This window comes from Urocitellus parryii, chromosome 14 (assembly GCF_045843805.1).
Source record: "Urocitellus parryii isolate mUroPar1 chromosome 14, mUroPar1.hap1, whole genome shotgun sequence".
Taxonomy (NCBI): Eukaryota; Metazoa; Chordata; class Mammalia; order Rodentia; family Sciuridae; genus Urocitellus; species Urocitellus parryii.
The window spans coordinates 44,847,455-44,864,010 of record NC_135544.1 but is presented as its reverse complement, the minus strand read 5'-3'; the positions used below and the strand labels follow the sequence as shown (position 1 = coordinate 44,864,010).

General features: G+C 37.0%; 1 protein-coding gene across 5 annotated transcripts in view; it reads left to right on the top strand.

Moving 5' to 3' along the window:
- Positions 1 to 16,556, top strand: part of Klhl2 (kelch like family member 2) — a 95,904-nt gene that overhangs the window by 14,163 nt on the left and 65,185 nt on the right. For all 5 annotated transcript variants that reach the window (XM_026395836.2, XM_026395837.2, XM_026395834.2 and 2 more), the window contains exon 3: positions 10,824 to 10,930. In XM_026395836.2, coding sequence (XP_026251621.1) covers positions 10,824 to 10,930 — 107 coding nt within the window. The remainder of the gene's footprint in view (positions 1 to 10,823; positions 10,931 to 16,556) is intronic.

The following is a 16,556-nucleotide window of genomic DNA, read 5'->3' as shown; positions in this document are numbered from 1 at the left end:
ATATAACCAGAGAAATGAAAAGTTGTGTTGCAGTTGAGTACAATGAATCAAAATGCATTCTGCTGTAATACATACCTAATTAGAATATATAAATAAAATTTAAAAAAATTTAAATTTTTTGAATAGTTAAAAGGATAATGTATTTATTAACTGTCTTGGTTTTTCTTAGCCTTTTATGAAGGATTTATTGTTTCCTAACTTTGCTTTTGTAGAAGTACTTTGTATCTACCTGAAATATTGAAAGCTTGACCAAGAAGGGAGTGGCTTAAATTGCTAGGTTTTCCTAAAAGCCCACTCTTTAGACCCATCATTTGATTGTGTCTTCTTTAAGTAAATTAATGATTCCCAACATTTATCTTCCAGGTACTAGAGGTACAATGATGGGCAAAACCAGAAAGGATTGCTGTCTGCATGGGCTTATGGTTGACTGTAGGAATTAGACATTAAGCAAAGAGTCAAAAAATTTTTTTTATTGTAAATTGTCACAGCAGTAAGGAGGGCTATTTTGTGCTATGAAGGTGGATGATTCTGGTCAGGAAAGGATTCCTTGAGAAGACAGGATTCACTAAACTATGAGATGGTAACACCTAGTGTCCTGAGGTGAATGACCTGAGTTTGGGACAAGCTTTCTGGCCTTAGACCAATTATTTCACTTCTTTGAGACTTGATTATAAAATGTGGGGAGTAGAATGGATGGTGTCTGAGGTTCATGTTGCTCTTAAAATTCTTTGAGCTTAGGAGATCTTTTCTTGCTTACCTGCTAGTCTTGTGGTGTGCTTGCTTTGTCCTAGTATCATTTAGCTCTAGCTTTCATTCACCTGTTTGCCCTATTTTGGGTATGGATTATATGGCTGTGAAATAGTACCTTCTTGTTCTTTGTATTGCACCATTTCAGGCCAGTTAATGCTGATTTTTAAAACAAAGAATAATCTTTGAGTAGTCAGAGCTTTTACTGCCAGGTCTATTGGGGTTGTTTTAATGAAGTTACTAATCAACAGTGTTTTTTTAAAAAAATGAACTGTCTTTAGGGTTCATCAGAACATTTTTTTTCCCAATGTCATTCTCTTCTTTTATAGCTAATTTGAATAGTTCTTAAAAAGAAAGAGAGAAAGAAAATCTCTGAAGAGGCCTATTCCTTGTACAGTTGAAAGTCACTAATATTTCCTGTCCTTGTTTCAACTTCCTGTTGCCAGGAAAGGGTAGCTGAGAGTGGTTTCCTGACTTCTGGGAAGGGAGACTTCTTGTTTTCACCATTCTGCTCTTAGGCCCTCACCTTCCAGTGGAAGAATAACAGCTATGCACAAGAGAATGCTTTTGGGAACCTTTGGCTTCTGGAAGCACAGTTTGAGGAAGAAAAGTCAATTTCAGTTACAGTTGGTGTAATGTTTAATTGTGGGAATAGGGGTGGGGAGCACAGGAGTTTTGTAATACTTAAGTTAGAACTAAAATTGTTTTAAAGAAAAAAAGACAACATTTTCTTTATTTCTCAAACTAATATTAATTTTTTAAAGATACGAGGCCTAGCTCTATAATTCTGCCTGTGAACTTGAAAAATTCAAAATTATTCAGTTTAAAAGCCCTGTAGTCCTTTCTGAACAATATATCATCAAATGTCTGAGTTCTTGGTTCTTTGAAATTAACTCACACGCCCAAAAGGCGTGTTTTTGGGATCCAAAAACTGTATTAGACTTTCCGCATCCCTTTGGGTATCTGGTGAGTTGTGGAGACAACAAAGACGGTGGGATAGTGGAAGACTGTGCAAAATGTGGGGGCCAAAAAGGATTTTCACAGGAGAATCCAACAGAAATAGGGTTCAGCTGGGACCTGCTGTAGGATTCATACAGGAGCAAGAAGGCCTTTCCAGGCCTGATAAACTGCATGAGCTGGGGAAGGGATAAACCTAACCTGTGGGAGGAGTCAAGCATTAGTGCTGAGGAGTCTACAGAAAAGATTAGGAAGCAAGAGGACAGACTGGAGGCAGGCTTGAATGATGTGGTAAATTTGGATTTAATCCTCTGGGCAGTGGGTAAAGGTTTTTGAAACAGAGTAGCATGGTAAGATTGGGGATTTCAAAGGAGCAGTCCATCAGAGCTATGAAAGTATGTTCAGCAACACTTCTCTGGTGGGAAATTCAGTTCCTAACTTCACATTTCCCAAGCATGGAAGGAGACAAGTTTTTCAAAATAGCTATGTTGTCCAAATCAAATCAGTGGTTCCTTGCAGACTGCTTATTTGTGTACCATGGTGTATTTGGGTCTTTGGAGGTCTATGAGATGGTAACACCTAGTGTTACCAAGGAAGCAGTCCATAGAACCAGATATATATTATTGAGAAAATTAGATTGCCAGCTTTTTGAGATGACCAAAAGAGCAACTGTCAAAAGTAGTATTTTGCCTATAAAATAAATTTAAAAATTCAAAATTTTTTCTATAATGTGAAATAAGGTTCTATTTGAGTAGAGGGAAGGAAACCAATCTATTAGTTTTACTTACAAGAAACATAATTTTGATTCTGAAGGTATATTTGGGAGCTGAAAGTATTCAGTAAGCATAAATCATTATTTCTTATATGCAAATGTTTACCTGTATGTTTTGCACAATCCCCCCTAAACATTTAGTTTTTTAATTATAATAGCAGTGCTTCATTTTTAGGAGGTGATTAAACAGAAAAACCTGAAGTTCTCTTAAATAAGTGCTTGGGCAACCCTGTTGGATCCCTCTTGCCAAGGGGGAGCTCTGTCTCTTTTTGTCTCACTTGAATAAATCCTACTGTCTTACACTAAAAAGAAAAAAAAAAAAACACGTGGTTATTGTATTTCTCCTGAGGATTTATACATCATGGGCCTACATTACTACTGTTTTATCTATGAAAAATTTAAATTGTGCCTCTTCTTTGGTTGTACATACTTTGCTACTTAAATGGCAAATAAATTGAACTTGAGTCTGCCTTTCTGCATAGCTTTATAACATTTTAAAAAATTTTATTTTTGTTTATTATCACTATTTTTGATACTGGGATTAAACCCTGGGGTGCTCAACCACTAAGCTGCATCTCCAGTACTTTTATTTTTTGTTTTGAGATAGTGGCTAAATTGCCAAGGCTGGCTTTGAATTTGAGATCCTTCTATTTCAGCCTCCCTAGTCACTGGATTATGTGTGGGGCACCTTGTCTAGCTATAACATGGTTTTTAAAAAGGATTTTAGGAAATTACATAGGATGTCAATTTTTAAATTCAAGTACATATTTCTTTCTATAGTAGAACACGATCAGGTTCTTTTGTTTGCATGTTGTGCTAGAGGAATATAAGACATTCCTTGAAGGATAGGGCAGTTGGGAAGATCCTTCAAATCAAGCAGACTTATGTATTTAAGAAAGCTTAAGAGACATTTTGAAGCCTAGAGTTTCAACTTAACTGGTAATAGTCTACAGTGTTTCCTAAGCACTCATGATTGATTTCTTTTTAAGTGGTGTTTATTGAGCATGGAGAGGATCATTAAACACTTCGTACAATGTGAAGAATGGACAGTAGTAAATGAATTTACTAAACCAACCTCCTTTCCTTCCTCTCTCTGTTGCTGAATATTTACTACATACCAAAGACTGCTGCCTCAGTTGCCTTCACTATCCAGTCTTAATCAGAAATTCAGAAGCTCTTACTACGGCTATTTCCTTGGAGATTACTGTAGTTAAGAGTATCTTCTTGTGATTTAGTTCACCAAATTCTTTCTTTTTTTTTTTTTTTTTTTTTTGGCAACGAGGATTGAATACAGGGGTACTTAACCACTGAGCCACATTCCCAGCCCTTTTTAAAATTTTTTTTTGGTAGTTTTAGATGGACAGAATGCCTTTATTTTATTTGTTTATTTTTATGTGGTGCTGAGGATCGAACCCAGTGCCTCATGCATGCTAGGCAAGCTCTCTGCCGCTGAGCTACAGCCCCAGCCCTCCCAGTCCTCTTTATGTTTTATTTTGAGACAAGGCCTTGGTAAGTTGCTGAGGCTTGTTTTGAACTTGCAATTCTCCTGCCTCAGTCTTCAGAGTCCCTGGGATTATAGGTATGAGCCGCTGTGCTTGGCTTAATTCACCAAGTTTGAAAAACAAACTTATAATGAGGAAGTTTCCTTTGTTTAGATTCTACCTTTTCTATCCTGTAGCCACGCTTTTCACCAACATGCTTGGAAGCTCATCCCTTTGTGACCAGTTCCCTTCTGAAAGCCTTTAGTTTTCTCATCTCAACTCTGTCCTCTCCCTATTGTCTTTCTCCTGTCCCTAATATCTTCTTTAATTTTATTTCCAAATAATCATCTTCTCCCTTTCTCAGTTGTAACCCAGTTCTTGCAAGTCCCTAAATGTTGACATGTCCCTTTCCTTCAGATAATTCACTGGCATGCTTTCCCCATTGTGTTCTTGTGCTCCACTTCGTCATTTTTCATGCTCATTCTGCTATTTTCATTTTATCTGAAAAGAATGATAGATCCTCTGTTCTGGGACCCTTTACTCATTTAAAGCAGTTTCTAAATCATTGAGTGTAATTGGTTTTCCTGTGACTTTCCAAGTTGACTATCACTTCTTCCTGCTTTGTGTTTGAAAAATCTCACGAGGTGTACATCTCTTGAGGGGGAGAGGGTGGTACTATTTTTCAGGACTCAGTGTGGCAGGAATCTGATTAAACCTAACACCTAGGTTTACCCTAATCCAAGAATTTTCAGATGCCACTTACCATCATGGTTTTAAGAGGAAAAAAAAAACGAAGAAGAAGAAAAGGAAGATAATGATGTTACGTAGTCTAGGGCTTGGCTGCTCTTTAGCCAGATGTATCTGCTTGTCTATATAAATGATATTGTCAACCATAGGAAATTTGGTTAAATATGAGTGATTAAATCAGCACGTTATCACTCATCATCCTATCCCACCTCCCTAGGTACCCATAGCCAGCACTGGATCATGGGGCCATGTCCCAAACAGTGGCTCCACATCCGCTCACCCTCTGCTTCCTAACCAGTTTTTAATTTCTTTGGCTTCTAACCTCTTCCCTCCTTTCTTTTTTATTTTTATGTCTGTTTCTTTATCCTAGCACCTGATGCTATTCCCCTGGTGCTGACTTTGGGCACGTTCCTCGGCTCTGGTGTGTGTGTATTTCATGGATACTGGCTGACAACTCATCTTACTAGGTGCCAGTGGTGCTTCAGGTGCCATTCTGATTCTTCGCCACATGATAAGAAGTGCCTCCAGGTTTTCACTGGCACCTGAGGAAGAAAGCGGGACAGATGCCTTGTAATTTCCTCACCACCCCCACTTCTAGTTGAAAGTAGATTCTTGCTTCATATGACAACTAATTATTTTTGATATCTCAGAGTCTGCTGACACATTTTACTTTAAGAAGATATGCACTGTGCATTTTAAAAGCAGTGATAAATTTTTCTAGTCTTAGGAATTCATTCCTTTTATGTCAGAAAACCAAAGGAAGTCTTGATATATTCTGACAAGTTTCATTCATTTTCGAAGTCTCCCCCCACCAGAAGAATCAGTGTTCATGCTATTGTTTCAGTTAGGAGACGAAGTGCTTTTCTTTTTATCTGAGTCATTTGAGTTTTACATAAGGTCTGTTTAATTCCCATTCTTTTAAAAAATTTGAACTTGGAAGCTACCTCCGTTCTGAAGTTTTCCCATCAGCTTGGGTGTCTCCTGTGTGTTCCCAGACACCCCACATTTACCCCATTGTGTCATCATGAGTTCATTTTATAATTACATGTTCCTTGTATGTTTCCCCACTTAGTTGTGAACTCTTTGCTTTCACAGATATTCTCTTGTTTGTTATGGTAAGCTTACACAGTGTGTGGCACCCAGGAAGCACTGTCTGGATATGAACAAATGAAGAAATGCAAATTTTGCTAAATAACAATTTAATTTACTTCTTTATTTTGAAAGTATTTTTATTTCTACAGCCCATTTCTGATTAGATTCCGAATAATAGGAACAGAAGCTTGGAAATAAATCTTGGTAGATTCGGGTTATGGGCTGCTAAAACAAATCTTTTGTTTTATTGCCAGATTTTTACATTTGTAGTCCTCTATTCCTCACCTAAAAGTCATTCAACTTCTTGTAAGAATGCACATTTGAAAAAGGTAAGGGCCAGACTTATGGACACATTGGTTTGTACTCATTGTACTACACTCAGTGGCACACACTGATAAGATTGGTCAGATGTCTGTCATCTTTGAGTACTGTTTTAAAAAACATTATTCCCCGAAGGAAACAGTTAGGAGTGTGAAGAGAGAACCCACAGAATGGGAGCAAATCTTTGCTAGCTACTCCTCTGACAGAGGATTAATATCTAGAATATATAAAGAACTCAGAAAACTTTACATCAAAAACTCAAACAACCCAATTAATAAATGAGCAAATGAATTAAACAGATACCTCCGTTTAAAGAAGAAATATGAAGTATATGAAAAATGTTCAACATTATTAGCAATTGGGAAATTTATATCAAAACTATACTGAGATTTCATCTCATACAGTCAGAGTGTCAGTTATCAAGAATACAAATAATAAATGCTGGAGAGGATGTGGAAAAAAAGGAACACTTTTACACTGTTGGTGGGATTGTAAATTAGTATAACCATTATGGAAATTAGTATGGAAAGTCCTCAAAAGACTAGGTGTGGAACCATCATATGACCTAACTATACTATTCAGTACTTATCCTGAAGAATCAAAGTCATTATACTACAATGATACATGCATACTCATGTGTATAACAACATAATTCACAATGGCCAAACTATGGAACCAGCCTAGGCATTCATCGGATGAATGGATGGATGTATAACCAATGTGATCCTGCAATTTGTACATGTGGAAAAATGAGAAATCATACCCTATTTGAATCAAATGTATGATATGTCAAGATCATTGTATTGTCTTGAGCAACTAATAAAAAAAAGAAAATGTGGAATATATACACAATGGAGTTTTACTGAGTCAAAGAAAAATGAAATTATGTTATTTGAGCAAAATAAGTTAAACTCTGGTCAGGGGTCATATATTTTCTCGTATATGTGGAAGCTAGACAGGAGAAAAGAAAAAAAAGTTGGAGCTTATGAAAATCAAAGTGAGATCAGTAGCAGAAAGGTGCCAAGGAGTGGGAGGTGGGGAGGGAAGGGGGAAGCGCTGGAGTGGGAGGTGGGACGGAAGGGGGAAGCGCTGGGGAGTATCAATGGCTAAATTATATTGTCATAATATATGCACATATGAATATGTAACAATAAATCCGATCATTATGTACAACTGTAATGCACCAATAAAAGTGGGGGAAAAAAGTATGAAACAAAAAAGAAACCTTTTTAGGGGGGATAAAATATGTTATTGCTGGAGATAAAAGGATGAAAAACTGAACACTAAAACTAAGTATGTCCTTGACTTGTAATGTGGCCCTTAGACTCCTTGGGACCTAACCCAGGGTGTGACTGGATATAATTTTGGTGATGATTTACCTTATTAGTTAGCTAATATCATCTAATAAGCCAGTAAGGTCAGGCTAATTATGTGACAGTCAGCAGGTGTTTTCTAGAAAGATTAGATCAATGAGTAATGGTAATTGAAGCTGAGTAATTAATTGTGTGATTTTTGAGATATTCAACTGTAATTCCACTTAAGTTTCATCCTGAAAGGAGAGCAGTAGAAGGGATTATCAACAAAAGGAATGTGCACATAAAAATGCACTTGATTCATTTTTGAGTTGTGTCTAGACCCCTGATCACCAGAAAACCCTGGCTGGTCCCATTCTAGAGAGACTGTGTAACTGCCCACCTTCCTTCCCTGCTGCCTTCTCTCTCCTCACTCTTCTTGGTCTGCAGTTCCCCTGCTGTGCTTTGCCGATTCTGGCCTTAACAGCACTTAACTGTTCTCTTCTTTTGTGTTTGGAATCTCTTGCTCCTTGATCCAGCTAACACTTTGTTTTTAGAACTCAACTTAAATAGTAGCTACTGGAAGCTTTTCTGACCCCTAGTCTGATTTAGTTGCCCCCTTTTCTCATAGCATCTTTATTGTATTGCTTTCCACTTTAGTAATGTCATTTAGTAATGTCAGTCCTTTTTGCTGGTTGCCTAAAGGGCAGGGATGGTTTGGAGGTGCTTTGTTGAATGAATATATAAATATTTGATTTTTCTAAATATTCTGTAGAGGTAGCACTAAAAGTCCATTAGAAATAACCCTTTATCAGCTACATATAGAACTTAAAAAATAGTTTCTAATATATAGCATGTCAAAAACCAAATTGTGATATTTTAGATTTATAATTTCTATTCCCTGTTTCACTCAAGCTTTAATAAATCTTAAAACCCAGCTTCAGCTGGTTTTATGTAGTATGAAGAGACTCTGGAATGGGTTCTCTGGATTTGAATGCTAATATTGATACTTCCAGGGACGTTTTAGGCAGGTTATTCACCTTTTGTTTTGTTTTGTGGTGTTGTGGATTAAGCCCAGGACCTTAATACATGTTAGGCAAGTGCTTTACCATTCTTAGCCTTAGGTTATTCTTCTTTAACCTTGGTTTCCCCAGCTACATATTTTGGGGGTCAAAATAAAAATAATGCCTACTATATAACATTGTGGTGGAAACAACTGAAAACATATAAGCAGTTGAAGATTTTGCATAGTCCACTCCTAAAAATGCTGCTGACGTTCTCATTCTCATTGTTTGTGAACCCATGGAATTTATAGAATGTAGAGTGGTTTTTTGTTCTCTGAGCTGATGGGTAGACTTTGTTAGTTCTCTGTTTGATCTAGAGGAATTCCAAGTTAATGACATTGTACCTCTTTTTTTGACTTTGATATGGGACCTGCTTGATGTCTCATGCAGCATCATGAGCCAATAAATCAGTACCACCCATGAGCCATACTTCAATCTAAATGGCAAAGCCGCTTAGAGATGATGAGGCCCTGGAAGGCAGTCATCACTGCTGCTGTGGTACTTGTTTGTCTCCCAGTTTTTCCTGGGCTAGAGGGAGAATAGATGTTAGTTTGCTTTCCAGAAAGTTTCACTGTGAGCCCCATGGGTAGGGCGCGGCGGCCAGCACCTTGCCAGGGTAATTTTTCTTGGTCAGGAGTAAGCCACCTGAGAAAATAAAGTCTGAAATAAAATTAGTGAGGAAATAAGACAAAGTCAGAATTATAGTTTTAAGAAGCATGGAGCTAGACCTAATAGGTCCAGCCCACACAGGAACTGGAACTGAAAAACTAAAAAATGGCTCTGGTTCTTTATTTAAGGGGGTACATCAAAGGCAGGGTTAAGGTTTCAGGGTGGAATCTTGGTTCATGATGTCTTTTTCAGTCACCAGGGTTGATTGGCATTTTGGCAGGCTCCACCCATCTCTGAAAGGCTGTGTGGCTACAGTAGGTCACCCCATCTCCTGTGCTGTGTAGGACCTGGCAGAGCTAAATAGGACTCACATGTGTCTGGGCAATCTTACCAGCAGGATTGCTGCTGGAAGTTCCCAAATACCAAATTTTCCTATTCAATGGGCTTCCATGCCATTTTGGTCCACACATAGTCCACAGGTGACTTTTGACATATGGGAACAAGTTTGTGAGCAGTATGGTCAGGTGGAAAATTGAAGGACATGTGTAACCTCATGTGAAAATGTTGCTTGTAAGGTACTAGGGAGTTACCGAAGGAAACTTCTGGAAATAGGCAGGATTATTAAAGAGGGGGGCCCAGTGTGAGATGTGTACTCTCTATATAGAGCAGTTCAGTGCTTGGATATTTGGGGTATGGAAAAGATGTTTACATTCACCACTCCTGTTTCATTCATGACATGACTATCAGCAAGGCAGGATTTAGGCTTTGAGACCTTCTTGTTCTAGAATAAATGTCAGCGGTATTTTTTCCAAAAAAATATTCTGTGACATTCTTAGTTTCTTGGCGAAGTCTTTTCTAGCACCACATATAGCATGTACAAAGTGCTCCCACAAGTTTTTAAGGGAATTAAAGTAGATGTTTTAAAATTGTAGGTATAATTTGGTGGTTGAATAATGGTTTGTTTTGAGGTAACAAAATACTTTTTAATTTTGTATGTGGTGTGGTAGTGTATTTTGGTTTTGAGGAATGAGACATTTTGCATTGGTAAAATGTTCTAAGTTAAGCTTAAAATGCCCAAGTGCCTTTTAAGCAGCATATGTAACAGAATGTAATTTTACCGTTGTTTGATGACCCAGGGTCATTTCCAATATCTTTTTTTATTTTTTGGAGGCGTGGGGGGGTGTTGATTCAATTTAGTTTTTGACCTTTTTTTATTAAAAATTTTTTTTGCTCATTTGTTTACATAGTATTTGAATAAATCTTGAATGTGTTTTGGAGAACATTTTAATTATGGATAATTTCAAATAAAATAATCAGACAATAGTACAATGAACTCAGAAATTCCATCATGTAGACCAGTGACCATCAACAACAATTAGCCTTAATGTCAGACTGCCATCTCCTGCTTCAGCTGGTAGTCTGTTGTTTAAACTACCTCTCCTTTTACACAGTTCATTGGTGGTTTGCTGCCAGAATTTCTTTTAGTTTAGAAATTGGTAATCAACTCTGGAAGATTTCTGGGTTAAACAAAAGCAACATTCTGAGTGAGGGCCCAAGGTTTTTTGGGCCTTTATCACAACTATTTTTTTGTATTCCTCATGTTTAGGGATTCTGTTCTAAAGAATGGTTAAGTTAGTCTCAACTTTGAAAAGTGAGTTTTATTCTAATAGTTTTTCATAGGATGTTTAATATATTTATTATTAGAGGCATTTAAATTTTTTTCTCTCTGCTTTGTGAACAGTCAAAATTTGCTGTGTGATGTCACAATTGTGGCAGAAGACATGGAAATCTCTGCTCACAGAGTGGTGCTGGCCGCCTGTAGTCCTTATTTTCACGCCATGTTTACAGGTATGACATATTTAATTTTGGATTTTTTTAATGTATACAGTCTTGAGCTTTTCTTCCTGTTATTAGCATTTTACTTTATGAAAAAAAATTGAATTTGATTGGAAAAAAATGCACTTGCTTCATTCTAAATTCCTGCCCATTTTTGTTTTTCATTGTTGTGATCAGTAAACATGTATATACATATACTCACAGGTCTATTCCCAGCTTAATATTTGTGCATATTTGTTCACTTTGCTTTCCTAGTACTTATGACAGCTTTTTGCACTTGGGCAAAAAAGGCAATTTTTACTGTTTTACATTTTTTAAATGATTTTCACATTTGCTTCATTTATTAAAATGTTAATGTCTTGTTTGGAAATACAAGAAAACAGGGTGATTTATCTATAAGGTTACATTTTACTTTGGCATCTGTAAAAATATACAGCATTAATACTTTGGGAAAATAAGTGACTTATGCCTGTCATACTTAAAGCTATAACTTCTTTTTCTTTCTTTCCTTTTTTTTTTTCTTCTTCTTGGTACTGAGGATTTAACCCAGGGGTGCTTTGCAATGAATTAGCTATATCCCCAGTCTTTTATTTTTCATTTTGAGACTGGGTCTCACTAAGTTGCCACAGATCTTGCTAAATTGCTGACCATGGTCTCAAACTTGTGATCCTCCTATGTCACTGTCCTGAGTTACTGGGATTACAGGCATGTGCTAACATGCCTGGCTCATAAATTCATTTTTTAAAAAAGAAATTTAATTCCTTATTCATGTGGAATATCATCTAAGACCCCTAGTGGATGTCATAAGTTGTGGACAGTTCCAATCCCTATTTGTTCTTTGTTTTTTTTCCTGTACTTACATATATACCATAAAGTTTAATTTATAAATTAGGCACAGTGAGAAAATAACAACAGTAATATTATTAACAGAACAATTATATTAATGTAGAACAATTACATCAACAGACTATAATGAAATTTTCAGCTTCTCTGCCTTCATGCTTTGGGTCCGTTATTAGGTACAATAAGGGTTACTTGAAATAAGCACTGAGATACCGTGACAATTAATTTGGTAATCCAGACAATTACTAGTGACTAATTGATGGGTAGCATATATGCATGGATATGATGGATAAAAAGATGGTTCATGTCCTAGGTGGGACAGAGCAGGTAACCCTGGATTTCAGCATGCTATTCAGAATGGTGCACAATTTAAAACTCATGAATCCCATTTCTGAAATTCTTCATTTAGTATTTCTAGGCTATGGTTGACTGTGGTTAACTGAAACCATAAAAAGTAAAACCTTTGATGGGGAAGATAACTGTACTGATGTATAAAGCAATGAAGTCATTTCTTCCATCAGTGAATTTATAATCATTTTTGTATTGGTACACCAAACAGAAAATACAAATTTAAATAAAATGATGACAAAAGGCAAAAACAGAAAGCTATTTATACTTTCAAGACTATTACATATTTCTTGTGCCTAACATATTACAGAATACTTCAAGGAATACAAAATCAATATGAATGTGTTTCCTGCCCCAGTAATAGTTGGGGAAATGAGATGTGCACATCTAAAATAGGTAATAGTGTGTATAGACTATGTTCCCACACCAGTGGCACAGGTGGTACGGACTGTGATGGGCAGCATTGAGAGAAGGGTTCTGATGTTTCACGTACACAGAAGGTCGGTGCAGTACACTGTTTGACAGCTTTTTGTCTCTGTGACCAAAGCACCTAACAAGAACAATTTTAAAGGAGGAGAAGTTTATTTTTGGCTCACGGTTGCAGATCTCTCAGTTCTTGGTTGGAGGACTTCATTGCTCTGGATCTGAGGTGAGGCAGAACATTCTGGAGGAAGGGAATGATGGAGGAAGGCTGCTTAGCTCATAGCAACTAGGAGGTAGAGAGGTGGGTGAAAGGGGCCAGGGATAGGTATAGTTCCTAAGGCCACCCCTCCAGTTTCCTGCTTCCTTGAGCCTTGTACTACCTGCCTGCTGTTACCATGCAGTTGTCTATTCAAATTATTAATCCAGCAAATGGATTAACACCAGTGAGGTAATATTCCTCATAATTCAGTCTTTTCACCTCAGAACATTACGGCAGGGTCTTGCACATGAGGTTTTTGGGGAGACATTCCAGATCCAAACTGTACGAAGGGCCATGGGAAAGAATGGACTTAGGGAAAACTTTCCATGTGTCTTGGAAATAGAGAGGAGGCTGGAGTCCCCTCACTTTTCAGTCTTATGCAGTTTTGCTGTTCCTGAACAGAATTAAATAATCAGAAATGGATGAAAGACAGCAGAGGGCTGTGAGCCAAGTGGAGGAAGTAATTTGAGAGGGCTCCTTCAGCTGAGGCTGATCTCACTACTAATGAACTGAGCAAGGCAGAGTATTATGTCCCGTGGTTCACTTCAGTCTCTTGGTTTATATCTTATTTATTACTCCTGGACACTTTTCTAGAGTTTGTAAGAAGAGGCTCCAATCTAGAACATGTTGGCCTAATTTAGGAATTTCCTAGTAAAGTGCCGTCTTTATGAGGCTATTGCTTCTGGCTTGTTGGAAGTGAATTGAATGTCTCAATTATGTTTTTTTCCCCAACTTTATTGAGATGTAGTTTATATATTTATAAAAATTGGGCTGGGGATATAGCTCAGTTGGTAGAGTGCTTTCCTCACTCTACAACACAAGGCCCTAGGTTCGATCCCCAGCACCAAAAGAAAACAACAACAACAAAAAAACTACTATAAAAATTTATCCATTTTGAGTGTACAATTCAATAATCATTTTTAGAACACTTTCCCCACATAGCATTTTTCTTCTTTTTTTTTTTTAATTAGTGCATCATAGTTATACATAATAATGGCTTCATTTTGACAAAATCATACATGCAAGTAACTTTATTTCAAGCCCATTCCCCCCTTTGCTTTTCTTCCTCCCTCCCCTATTCTTCCTCCTCTACTCTATTAAACTTCCTCCTTCTACATATACATAAAAATGAAATTCCCTTTGTTATCTTTATATGAGCGTATAACACGACTTTGTTAAATTCATTCCATTGATCCTCCCCTTTTCCTCCCTCCCTCCCTCCCTCTCCTTCTCCTACATCTGTGTTCCACTAATCTTCCCTTTATCTTTGATATCCCATCTCTCCCCCACTGCCTCTTTCCCTCATTTTGCTCTAGCTTCTGCATATGATAGAAACATTGGACCTTTGATTTTGCTTATTTCACATAGCATGATTTTCTCCATTTTCATCCATTTACTGGCAAATGTCATTATTTTATTCTTCTTTATGACTGATTAAAACTTCATTGTGTATGTATGCCACATTTCCCTGATCCATTCATCTATTGATGGGCATCCGGGTTGATTCATAATTTGTCTATTGTGAATTCTGCTGCTGTATCTCTAAGGTATTGCTGATATTAGATCTTTTGGGTAAACATCAAAGAGTGGAATAGTTGGGTTGTGGGGTGATTCATTACTAGTTTTTTGAGGAATCTCCACACTGCTTTCCAGAGTGGTTGTACTAATTTGCAGTCACACTAACAATGTAAAAATGTACCATTTCCCCCACATTCTCTTCAGCATTTATTATTGTTTGTGTTCTTGACAATTGCTATTCTGACTGAAATGAGATACAATTTTGGTGTAGTTTTGATTTGCATTTCCCTGATTGCTAGAGATGCTAAACAGTTTTTCATGTATTTCTTGGCCAATAGTGTTTCTTCTTTTGAGAAATTTCTGTTTAGTTCTTTTACCCATTTATTAATTGGGCTATTGCTTTTTTGGCATTGAAGTTTCTGAGTTCTTTATACATTCTGAATAATAATTCCCCTGTCAGAGGAGTAGCTGGCAAAGATTTTCTCCCTTTCTGGAGGCTGTCTCTTCACTATCTTGTTTGCTTTGTTGGGCAAAAGCTTTTTAATTTGATGGCATCACACTTATTGATTCTTGGTTTTATTTTTTGAGCATTAGGGGTCTTGTTGCAGAAGTTTGTGCCTGCATCTGTACAATGGGGCATTGACCCTCTGTTTTCTTTTAGCAGTTGGAAGGTTTCTGGTCTAATATCTAAGTCTTTGATCCATTTTGATTTGACTTTTTTGCAGAGTGAAAGATAAAGGTCTGATTTCATTTTTCTAAGTAAGGACATCCAGTTTCCCCAGCATCATTTATTAAAAAGCCCATCTTTTTTCTGGCATATATTTTTGGCACCTTTGTCAAGTATCAGATGGCTGTATAAATTGGGTTTGTCTCTCTGTCTTCTATTTTATTATGTTGAACTTCATGTCTGTTTTGATGCCAGGATCATGCTGTTTTTGCTACAGTAGCTCTGTAGTATAATTTGAGACCAGGTATTGTGATGCCTCCTGCATTCCTTTTCTTGCTCAGTATTCACATAGCATTTTTGAGGTTCATCCATATGTTTAAAAGGAAAGTTTATTCCTTTCTAATTGCTAAATAGTATTCCACTTTATGAATATATCACATTTTGACTGTTCATTTATCAGTTCATGGACATTATGTTATTTCAGTCTTTGGCTATTAGGAATAATGCTATTGTGACCATTCATATGCAATTCCTTATGTGGACATAGATTTTCATATTTCTTGGGAGTACATATATAGAAGTAGAGTTTCTGAGTTACATGGTCAATTTATATTTAGCGTTTTAAAAAACTGATAAGCTGCTGGGTGTGGTGGTGCATGCCTGTAATCCCAGAGACTGGGGAGGCTGAGGCAGGAAGATCTCAAGTTCAAAACCAGCCTCAGCAACTTAGCAAGTTGTTAAGTAACTTAGTGAGACCCCATCTCAAAATAAAAAATAAAAAAAGATCTGGGGATGTGGCTCAGTAGTAAAAGTGCCCCAGGTTCAATCCCTGGTATCAAAACAAAACAAAACAAAACCTGCTAAGCTGTTTTCCAAAGTAGCTCTCCCATTTTATATTGCTATCAATAATGCATAGTTTCCCATTTCTTTACCTTCTTGCCAACATGTGTTATTGTCTGTCTTTTTAAATTTTTTTTTTATGTTTTATAGCCATTCTTGTGGGTGTGAAGTGGCATCTTATTGTAGTTTTAATTTGCATTTTCCTAATGACTAATGATGTTGAGCTCTTAAGCCGTAGGTACTCTTAACCTTTTTGACAGTTTTTATACATTTTTCTTCTGTTTTTGAATCCACTATATAGTAAATAGTTTATAGAGATTAGTTAAAAATGATACAGATTTTTGCCAGAATGTGAATGTGAACCCATTCTTTTTTTTTTTTTTTTGGTACAGGGGATTGAACCCAGGGGCACTTGACCACTGAGCCACATCCCCAGCCCAATTTTGTATTTTACTTAGAGACAGGTTCTCATGAGTTGCTTAGAATCATGTTTTTTTTTTTTTTTTTTTTTTTTTTTTTGCTGAGTCTGGCTTTGAACTTGCAATCCTCCTGTCTCAGCCACCTGAGCTGGGATTACAGGTGTGCTACATTGCACCCAGCCCCAGCCCCTTTTCATTTTTTATTTTGAGACTGGGTCTCACAAAGTTGCTCAGGGCCTTGTTAAGTTGCTGAGGCTGGCCTTGAATTTTCAATCCTCCTGTCTCAGTCTCCCAAATTGCTGGGATTGCAGGTGTACACTG